This window comes from Rhinoraja longicauda, chromosome 29 (assembly GCF_053455715.1).
Source record: "Rhinoraja longicauda isolate Sanriku21f chromosome 29, sRhiLon1.1, whole genome shotgun sequence".
Lineage (NCBI taxonomy): Eukaryota > Metazoa > Chordata > Chondrichthyes > Rajiformes > Arhynchobatidae > Rhinoraja > Rhinoraja longicauda.
In genome coordinates, this window is record NC_135981.1 from 26420797 (window position 1) to 26432894 (window position 12098).

The 12098-nt window shown below is 42.8% G+C and overlaps 1 protein-coding gene across 5 annotated transcripts in view; it reads right to left on the bottom strand.

The window, feature by feature from the left end:
• adam11 (ADAM metallopeptidase domain 11) overlaps positions 1-12098 on the bottom strand; it is a 159152-nt gene that overhangs the window by 127109 nt on the left and 19945 nt on the right. For all 5 annotated transcript variants that reach the window (XM_078424546.1, XM_078424550.1, XM_078424548.1 and 2 more), the window contains exon 4: positions 10569-10635. In XM_078424546.1, coding sequence (XP_078280672.1) covers positions 10569-10635 — 67 coding nt within the window. The remainder of the gene's footprint in view (positions 1-10568; positions 10636-12098) is intronic.

A 12098-nucleotide genomic window follows, 5' to 3' on the forward strand; every position in this document is an offset into this window, starting at 1 on the left:
GTCAGTGAGTTCTGCATGGGTACAAGAGGTAGCACCAATGCAGTCGTCGATGTAGCGGAGGTAGAGTTCGGGGATGGGGCCGGTGTACGCCCGGAACAGGGATTGTTCGACGTACCTGACAAAGAGGCAGGCATGGCTAGGGCCCATGCTAGATCTACCCTATCCGTGTCTCTCAGAGTTGTACCACGTCACCTCTTATCCTTCTTTGCTTCAGTGAAAACAAGCTCAGCCTTTCCAATCTCTCTCCCTAACTAAAGAGGTCCAATCCTGGTAACATCCTGGAGTATCTCCTCTGTACTCTTCAGCACAGTTCCATTCCTCCTATAGCGTGGTGACCAGAACAACACACAGCACTCCAAATATGATCTAACCATTGTTTTTTAATATTGTTCTCATCAGTTGCAAACTTAACTGCCTACATTTATCTCTTCCACCAGCCCTATACTAAGCAGTTGATTCCTAATGGCTCCAAGACAAACAAGGTGTGGACAATAGCAAAGGAATTGGCAATCTCAACAACATCCTCTGACAAATATAACAATTCTGACAATATTTGCACAATATTTGTTTACCTCAACTCTTTCCTCAATTCTTTCCTCAACTACATCTAGTTAACATCAAAAAAGCTGCCCCAAACAAACTTCAATTCCAGCTTGGTCCTATGACTAAAATAATAATCTGATTCACTATATCCTCATTTAAGACAATCTTCTCCTGAAAAGAATAACATTAACTGCACAGAATCTCTTGCCCAGAGTAGGGCAATCGAGGACCAGAAGACATAGGGGGAAAAGATTTAATAGGAATCTGAGGAGTAACATTTTCACACAAAGGGTGGCGGGTGTATGGAACAAACTGCCAGAGGAGGAAGATGAGGCTGGGAAAATCCCATCGTTTAAGATACATGGATAGGACAAGTTTGAGGGATATAGACCAAACGCAGGCAACTGGGACATGTTGGGCAAGTTGGGCCGAAGGGCCTGTTTCCACTCTGTATCACTCTATGACTAACTTATCCAAATCTCTTAATGCAAAATGTTCTCAACTAAAAATATACAATGTTGATACTGGCCAAAGAGGAACAGAAGAAATATGGTGGGTTTTCAAAATGATGGACTTTTCAGAGAGTTTATTCAGAGGCGAAAGAGGAAACTATAGAAATGAAGCATGTTCCACAATCTACACATTTTCAAAATAACATTTAAATATTTCTTGATTTACAAGAGAAATGGAGGTGGATCCATATCATTGAGTTCTCCTTTACAGTCAATAAAGGCACTGCTTCTGCATTACTTCACTGTGACGTTTAATCCCAAAGTGTAGAAATCAATCAATATCAGTTTTAAATATCTTTTGACGGAATATTTACAGTCCACTGAGGTGGAAAGTTTCAAAGTGTCATACTCTGCTGAATGAATGACATTCTCCACATCAATTTTAATCAACTCCTTAACCAAGAAGACATCCTCATTTTCTCGACTTCTACCCAGGTTAAACAAACTCTTAGGTTCTCACTCATTTTTCAAATCTTCACTTCTTATTCGTCTCAGTATAATCCATCTACTCTCATAGAGTCAGAGGGTCAAACTGCGCAGAAACAGGCCCTTCGGCCCAACTTGCCCACGCTGACCAACATGCGCTACATACACTAGTCTAACTGCCAGCGTTTGGTCCAGATCCCTCATCGGAAACACCCTTATCCCAGAAATCAAGCAATTTAATTTGTCTTTTTGTTCCTTTCAATTCTTCCTGAGAACAATATTAGCAATCCTGCAGAGTATTATACATTATCTCAAATTAGGAGAATTTTCACCCAAAGATGCCCCAGTGAGTATGTTTTTTGCTCAAGATTCCAGCATCTGCAGTTTCTTGTGTGTCAAGACTTTATATTGCTTTACTTACAAAATTGCTAAATTAAATTTTATTGCCAGTTTGCACTGTCTTAACTAATATCTTTAGAGATTTAGACTTTTGAGATACAGCTCACTGGTCGACTAACACAATCTTATGTACTTGGGACAATTTACAATTTTACCGAGGTCAATTTACATACAAACCTGCATGTCTTTGGAGTGTGGGAGGAAACCGGAGCCCCCAGAGACAACCCACGTGATCACGGAGAGAACATACAAACTCCATACAGACAGCACCTGTAATCAGTTAGGGACAATATTTGGCCTCAGTATCTAAGGTAAATCAGCTTGTTGGCTCCAAATATTGAACACTTTGCCCACATTCTCTGTTCAGCTTCGGGCATGAAACACTCTCTTTCTGTAGTATTGACAAAGAACACTTCACCACAGGAAAGAAACTGCAATAATACAGGCAACACTAGAATTCCACGCTGGAGACGATGGTCTCGATGAAGGGCAAACATTGTGCTCAACTGTCACCTGCATTCAGAGCCATGCAGAGAAACCGGCTCTTTAACCCATGACGTCCTAGCCACCCATCCACATTAGTCCCATTTACCACCACAGGGCCTGTGTGAGTATCTGCCTCCACCAATCTCGCAGCAGATACCTATCACCCTTTGGGTAAAAAAGGTCCCCTCTGAACCTCTTGACCCGTAAATCTAAAGCTAGCTTTGGTTTCGTTTAGTTTAGTTTAGAGATACAGCACGGAAACAGGCCCTTTGGCCCACCAAGTCCGCATGACTGGCCAGCAATCCCCACACACCAACACTAATACTACCCCACACTCACCAACACTACCTCACACACACCAACACTACCCCACACACACCAACACTACCCCACACACACCAACACTACCCCACACTCACCAACACTACCGTACACACACCAACACCAACACTACCCCACACACACCAACACTACCCCACACACCAACACTACCCCACACACACACACTACCCCACATACCAACACTACCCCACACGCACCAACACTACCCCACACACCAACACTACCCCACACACCAACACTACCCTGCCTTACACACACCAACACTACCCCACACACCAACACTACCCCACACACCAACACTACCCCACACACACCAACACTACCCCACACACACCAACACTACCCCACACACACCAACACTACCCCACAAACATCAACACTACCCCACACACACCAACACTACCCCACACACACCAACACTACCCCACACACCAACACTACCCCACACACACCAACAGTACCCCCCGCACACCAACACTATCCCACACACACCAACACTACCCTACACACACCAACACTACCATACACACACCAACACTACCCCACACACACCAACACTACCCCCCACACAACACTACCCCACACACACTAACACTACCCCCCACACAACACTACCCCACACACACCAACACTACCCTACACACACCAACACTACCCTACACACACCAACACTACCCCACACACCAACACTACCCCACACACACCAACACTACCCTACACACACCAACACTACCCCACACACCAACACTACACCACACACCAACACTACCACACACACACCAACACTACCCCACACACACCAACACTACCCCACACACACCAACACTACCCTACACACACCAACACCAACACTACCCCACACACACCAACACTACCCTACACACACCAACACTACCCCACACACCAACACTAATACTACCCCACACACACTAGGGACAATTTACATATATACCGAGCCAATTAACCTACAAACCTGTATGTCTTTGGAGTGTGGGAGGAAACCGAAGATCTCGGAGAAAACCCACGCAGGTCACGGGAGAACGTACAAACTCCGTACAGACAGCACCTGTAGTCGGGATCGAACCTGTATCTCTGGCGCTGAAAGCGCTGTAAGGCAGCAACTCTACCGCTGCGCCACCGTGCTGCCCTATGTAAATGGTGTATCATTTTGTACCATCCAGCCAATCTGCACCACCCACACCAAAGTCATGTCCCTGGTCCCCAGCCTCCCCTGATTCAGGGAAAACAAACCCAGCCGGTCCTCTCTCCCCGCATGAGTGAAACCTTTTCACTGTACCTCAGCACACATGACAATAATAAACCAAAACTGTGTTCCATCTCAGGGAACATTCAGATGAAACTTCTCCACATCCTCTCAACCAGCAAGCAATCAACAACGCTTCTATTTGAACATCTCGCACATTTCTTGTAAGACACTTAAAGTACTTTGCAACCTATGAAGTATGTTGAATAGCAGTGAAGTAATCACAAGATGCAGTAGTCAATTTATATCTAATATGGTCCCACAAACATCATCCAGGTAAGTGGCCAGTTAATTTTAGTTAAGCTGACTGAGTGATAAATTCTTTGTGTTTTTAGTTTGTTGTAAAATATATATTTTAGTTTTGTACTATGTGGGGGGGGGGGGGGGGGGGGGGGGGGGGAAACTTTTTTTGCACAGTAACTCAGTTTGCTAGAGTAACTCACCGGGAGAGCATGGATAGGTGACATTTCGGATCAGACCCCTTCCTCAGACTCAAGAAGGTTTTAAAGAAGGATTCTGACCGGAAATGTCACCCATCCATTTTCTCCAGGGATGCTGCCTAATCCCGCTGGGTTACTCCAGCACTTTGTGTCCATCTTCAGTTCCAGAAACTCAGTTTGTTCAGTTTGGGGAATGTGGGGGAATATCTTGATTATTTGTGATCACACTGGCTGCCATTGATGTTTAGCAGTGTCATTGGTGCTCAGGACCTGCAATTTTATTTAACAAGAACAGATAACAGCCGACACTTCAGGCAAATCACTGCTGTCTGTTCTTGTTAAACGAAACTGTGTGTATTTAGCAACAATTTTGACACTTTACTGTACATGCTAATATTATCTCAGTCACACTGCATATATTTAGCGAAAAGGGTAATTTGCACGAACAAAATATTGCCAGCATTTATAACCTATTTCACAATGAGTGAAAATATTAATATTCATCATTTACTGATTTCTGAACGTGCTGGTCAGGCATAAACTTGAATGAAGGAGCATTACTGCTGAGAGTATTACATTGCAAAACAATCATCTGTATAGGGCGGCATAGTGGTGCAGCAGTAGAGTTGCCAGAGACCCTGGTTCCATCCTAACTACAGGTGCTGTCTGTACGGAGTTTGTACGTTCTCCCAGTGACCTCATGGGTTTTCTCCAGGTGCTACGGTTTCCTTCCACATTCAAACTTTGTTGTTGTTTGTAGGTTACGTGGCTTCTACAAATTGCCCCTACTGTGTAGGATGCAAAACTAGGAGAGCATAGAACTAGTGTAAGGGTGGTCAGCTTGGACTCACTGTATCTCTAAACTAAACTAAACATATGATTACATTATCACAGAAAGCAATCGAACATCAAAATGTGCATCAGGATTCCCATTTTTGTATTTCCTAAAATGCACATTTGAAATTGTAGAAATTAACCCGTGTCATAGAGTCCTAGAGTCATACAGCACAAAATAGACTCTTCGGCCCAACTCACCCATGCCAAGCAAGGCCTCATCTTAGCTAGTCCTATTTGGCCCATACCCCTCTAAACCTTTCCTATCCATGAACTGCCAAATAACAGTTAAATGTTGTTGTTCTACAAGCCTCAATGACCTCCTCTGGCAGATGGTTCCATATATCCAACACCCACTGTGTGAAAAATACTCCATGACCATCTCCAACACAAACAGCAGGCAAAGTTTCTGATATTGAATAAATTCCAAAATCAAATTCAGATTTTCCTTAATTTTGTCTTCAGTGGAGGAAACCAATATACCCATGAAAGGGTTAATCGAGGTTCTCCCCTCTGTTATCAGGCTTCTGAATGGCCCTTGCATCAGCGAGGGTACCGTCTGATTCACCCCTACCCCACTGTGGACATTGCCTATGGAACTGATGCACCACAACGCTGAGAACTACATTCTGCACTCTGTATTGTCACCTTTACTCTACCTTTTGTATCTGAATTTGACTTGATTGTATTTATGAATGATATTATCTGAACTGATGGGAAACGAAACAAAGCTTTTCACTGCACCTTGGTAGATGTGAAAATAATAAGCCTAAACCTTCACCCTGCTGTGCAACCCCGTTTGTGAGTACCTACACCGTAAATATACTCTCGCTAGATAGACTCTAGCTGGATAGAGCTCTTAACGATAGCAGAGTCAGGGGGTATGGGGAGAAGGCAGGAACGGGGTACTGATTGAGAATGATCAGCCATGATCACATTGAATGGTGGTGCTGGCTCGAAGGGGCCAAATGGCCTATTCCTGCACCTATTGTCTATTGTCTATAAATATCCCAGTGCTGCACTGCATTTACAATATGAGCCTCCGAGACTATTGATGGGAAGAGTGCAAGTATTTCTAAAGATATTTTACATTCCTCCAGGTTAGTGTGGAACTGAAAGGCCTTCTGTAAGAGATCAGTAAGGAAAATCCATAAACAAATGAATAAAACTCATTGTTAAAGAAGAAGAACCCTCCTGTCACACAGACAATACCAAAATATGGCCAACAGCAGTGAATAAATGGCAGAGGACTCAAAACTGAAATGAAATGTTATCATCGGATGACCTGGATTTGTGGACTGGGAGGGAAATTGCCCAAGATTTCGTGCAGCAAATCGGTGGAGGATCTGTACAGAGATTATCACATTCACATCACGTGGCACTCTGAATGTCTACTAAATTTGGCCCTGCTGCCAAAACCATCAGATTAAACACAGCAGAAGAAAGGAAACAGTCTGAAGAAGGGACCTGACCCGAAACGTCACCCATTGCTTCTCTCCAGAGATGCTGCCTGTCCCGCTGAGTTACTCCAGCATTTTGTGTCTACCAAAGGAAACAGTCCCTTTCATACACACCTGCCTCACACACCTGCCTTGGGCTGAGGCTATTCTAAACCAATGCACAATTAGTCACCCTCATTTCAATTACTGAAATTATCTATTCACACCTTTCCATTAAAACGATTCTTCACAATACCAGTTTAAATTACCATTGCACTAATTTAAATTAATTTCCATTGACCCTGCTTTCCCAGATTACACCCTGCATGCTTTATGTGCTTATTTAACTTACTATATACCTGTGAGCTTTCAGTAATTACCTCTGTTATGGAAGGTAAAGCGTGATTTTCTTTCATGATTACTTACTACCACACATTTTAAATCTCCACAATCAGACTGCAAAACTCAAGGTTCAAGATTCAGTTTAATTGTCACAATTAAGTCCACAGTGCATCGTTTAAATTCACATTCTTCATTGCTCTTCAGTGATGTAACATTGAAATAGCGTTATCATCAACCAAAATATATATTAAGAATGTGACAGCTGACATGGACATGTTTAGTTGGTGTTGTTAATTGATATAAACCACTGGTGTACAACTTACATTGTGAGATCATTGAGGCAGATGTTGTCAACAACCTCTACACTGGACTTTAAAAAAGAACGGGAAAGCAGGCTGTTTGGAATGGAAGGTTTAACCATCTCCGTGCCTCACCCCAATATCCTCTCTACCTGCAGAGCAGGCTCCCTGCCCACACAGGCAGTCATTACCTCTCTGCTCAATGATTATGGAATGTGAAGGATTTCAGAAGCAATGCTATCTATTCAACTGTCAAGAGAGTCATACTGCACAGAACAGGCCCTTCTGTCCACCCTGACCAATATGCCCCATCTAAGATGGTTCAATTTGCCAATGTTTGGCCCATATCCAACTAAACCTTTCCTATCCATGTACCCGTCCAAATGTCTTTTAAATGGTGTATCATACCTGCCTCAACTACTTCCTCTGGCAGCTCGTTCCACATAACCTCCACTCTTACTTTTCGGCACAAAGTGCTGGAATAGCTCAGCAAGTCAGGCAGCATCCCTGAACTGTATGGAGAGGTGACGTTTCAGATCAGGTCCCTTCTTCCAACTCCAGAGACGCTGCCTGACCTGCTGAGTTACTCCAGCACTTTGTGTCTTTGTCTGTACACTAGCATCTGCAGTTCCTTATATCTACTGTTACTTTTAGAATGGGTCGAAGGATGATTTCCAGACTGATTTACTTGCCCGTAACTGAAGCAATGAAAGTGTGGTGCCATCCACGGCAACCATAACGAAAAACATATTGGAACATATTGTAATTAATTTTATTAGCCAAGTACGTAAACATACAAGGAATTTGATTTGTCAACAGTCATTCAAAAAAGCAACAAGTTACATAACCACATAAAAATGAAACATAAACAGATCAATAACATTGGAATGTGGATCTTCAGAATGTAAACCTTTGCTGCTGTTCTTGGTTGAATTGCAAAAACTGACTACATTTTGAAAATAATTAAATAAGTTGAGACATGTTAACAAAGTGTTAGATAAATGTGTTTTCTCTCATCTCTATCTCTGCCATTAAACACAGGATTATACAAGATAATCTCTAGATCTAGAGAGAAATATTCTGCAGTTTCTGGGAAAGCAAGGATGTGAGAAGTTGGTTGTCATTATAAAGCTTGATGAAGGTGTGGACTCATGCTGAAGGGCCTGATTCCACTCTGTATCTCTGGGCTAGGCGAGGCTAAGATTTCTTCTGTTTAACATTGTGAACCCAAATACAATTTCATCCAAAATATTAATTAGAAGAAAGCTTGGTGAACATTCACAACGAGAGCCTCAATCTTTATCTCAGTAGTTTGCCTGCACGTTCAATTTATTCCATGCCTTCACTGTAGAAAAAATAATTAGCTTTATCTGCCTTTCATGAATAAAATTACCTACAATATTTCCAGCTCAGTGGGCAATCCTCTTTATTACAGTCATATTCATTTAAATTACTCCCTGCAAAACTCACTGCTTATCCATTCCATGAACCAATGTTATGAAGAGCAAATCAAGACTGATAATAAGCTTATATAAGAAAATAACTGCAGATGCTGGTACAAATCGATTTATTCGAAAATGCTGGAGTAACTCAGCAGGTCAGGCAGCATCTCGGGAGAGAAGGAATGGGTGACGTTTCGGGTCGAGACCCTTCTTCAGACTGATATCAGGGGGGCGGGACAAAGGAAGGATATAGGTGGAGACAGGAAGATAGAGGGAGATCTGGGAAGGAGGAGGGGAAGGGAGGGACAGAGGAACTATCTAAAGTTGGAGAAGTCGATGTTCATACCACTGGGCTGCGAACTGCCCAGGCGAAATATGAGGTGCTGTTCCTCCAATTTGCGGTGGGCCTCACTATGGCACTGGAGGAGGCCCATGACAGAAAGGTCAGACTGGGAATGGGAAGGGGAGTTGAAGTGCTCGGCCACCGGGAGATCAGTTTGATAATAAGCTTGATGTAACATAACCTCTGCACTGAGATCCCAACTTGTGTACTGCAACATTTGGTGCTGCAACATTGCTGCAATTATTGGACGCGGTTGTAATGAATGTTAGTTATCTTTCCTTTCTCCAACATGAGAAATGTGAATCATAAACGGACACATATTTGAACTAAGAAAAACATTGAAATCATCCTCAGTTTCTGTTGCATCCTGGTGGAGCTTCGGCTCGGCGGTGGTGGAGGCTTGGCGGTGGGGGTGGTGGAGGCTTGGCGGTGGCAGTTGAGCCTCGCGGCAATGGGGCCTCGGCGGTGATGAAGCCTCGCGGCGGCTGCAAAGTCTTGCGGCTCAACCCGTGGTCGGTAACCGATGAGAGTGTGGGGGGACTGCCGTGAGGGGAGGAGGGGAAGCACAATGGAGGACCCGGCGTGGGGGACTGCTGTGGGGGAGGAGGGGGGAGGGTGACAACAAAGGTGAACTTTGCCCTGGATGGCCGCTATTTGCATACCTTGAGTATGCAAGCAAAGAATTTCACTGTGACAATAAAGTATTCCATTCCATTCCATCATTTCCCCATTCTGGCCCTTCTCTCCATCAATGCCATCCCTCCTGTGACCATCTGCCCCCACTGATCAGACACTCGACTTCCTGTAATTTCACCTCTCCAAAACTGTGACAGAGGGAAGACTTTTGTGCACAATTGCACATCGAAGATCTATTTCATCAGACACAATACGTCCGACATATGCACCGTAGAATTCCAGAGAATTGCCCCAAAATGGAGATGTGTTGAGTTTTGAATTGGCAGTTTTTAAATTCCGCTCCAAGATTATCACTTTGAAATCACACAGACCTCTGTTCTAGATTCATACTTAATTTTAGATCCATTCTGGTCTTAGCCACAGAGTGAAAATAATCATGAAAGCCTTGGAAGTGGTTTGAAGAAAGTTCACAAGGGTGATGTCTAATGTGAAATATGACAATAATGAAGAAATTGAAAACAATGCTATTGATAAATTGAAAAATCTCCTGTATGTGGACTTTGTCAATGGTGCTGATGTACTGAGAACTATATCCTGCACTCTATATCTTCCTCTTTGCTCTATCCATTGTATTTAAGTTTGACTTGATTGTATTCATCTTTTCAACATTATTTCTGGATGAGCACTTAAATCTTGTACATTTACCAGCTTAGATTGAGCACATGGTGCTTCCTTCTATTCTATACTCACCGCATACGTTCTAGCGGGCATATTGAAAACCATATTACTTTAATAAAACAACATTTAATGAAGTTTCTTACCAATGTTTGTGTGGTGTTTCCTGCCTCATTGAAATGTCGTTCAATGTAATGCGCTGACAGCAAATCACTGATAAAGAAAAACAGAATAAAATCAGACTTGTCAGTGGTTAAAGGATTTATTGGTAGGTCAGAACCAAGTCTAACAGTGAGCAAGTGTCAAAGCACAAAATCATCAATATTCTCATGAATATTTACAGTTACAAGAGACATTCAATGACAGAAACCTATATATTTTTCCATTTCCTCCTCTAATTAACTTCCAACATTAGTAATGCTCCATCACCTTGCCCGAAGACACTTCTGTTTATTCATCACGGTAAGTAAAAATGTTCTTTGGCTTTGACCCAAACTTGTCATTTAACTGCTCTAAGATCATGCTCCTTAGTTCTGCTGTAAAACTGTTACACTATTAATGCTATTCCATTTACAGATTTCAGTAAAGTTGTCCTTCATCTCCTCACTATTTTGCCGGGTCGATAGTCATAGCTCACATTAGTTATTACACCTTCCCTGAACCACTTCCAGGACATTGAGGTTAGTTTGTTTCTGTTGCCAAGACGAGAATTAGCTGTAACATTAATATTGTGGGTGGCACAGTGGCGTAGTTGGCAGAGCACCAGGGACCCATGCTCAATCCTGATCTTCAGTGCTATTTGTGTGGAGTTTGCGAGTTCTCCCTTTGATCAGAAGATTGATACAAAATGCTGGAGTAACTCAGCGGGATAGGCAGTGTCTCTGGAGAGAAGGAATGGGTGATGTTTTGGGTCGGGAATCTTCTTCAGACCATGGTGGGTGGAGGTGGGGGGGAGGGGGGGAAGCTGGAATGATTGAGACAGGGTCCCTGGTACTGTGAGACAACAGATCTACTTGCTGTGCCACTGAGCTGTCCTTATATGTAACTGATTCGTCTCTGAATTCAAAGATTGAGGTCTACCAGGAATATTGACGCCAACTAAACACAGTGAAATCTCATTACAGATGCAGTGTTTAAACAATTTCCTTTTATGTATACCATGTAATTTTGCAGTCCCCCAAATACACTTGTATATATCAGTCTGACACAAACTAACCCTCATTTAGTGCAATTTCCCTCATAGACCTGATTCCATCGAACTGATATTCTATCAAATATAGATCTTTATCATCCTCTGACCTACTGCATGTAATACCATCCTCTTGAAACATATTAACTAGAACAATTGAGGAATCTAGAATGCTTCCAATCATGCACACAACAAAAGGCTTTGTGATCAATACTGATGAGGCAAGCTTGGGTATTGTATCTACATTTAAGCGTGAGCAACACTACACTTGAACTTTCACTTTTACTCAGCCAGTCTCTGGAGTACATACAAGCAATGGGAAATGTAATTGTCAGTTAGAATTGGAGACTTTTGAAGCCACATTGGACCTAGAATTACATTCCAGCTGAAACAGAGAGTGCATTAAATGAGGAAGTATGCTCACACTGCTAATACACAGGGACAGATGAATATATCTGATTCCATTCTCCTATCATTCAGTTCTATG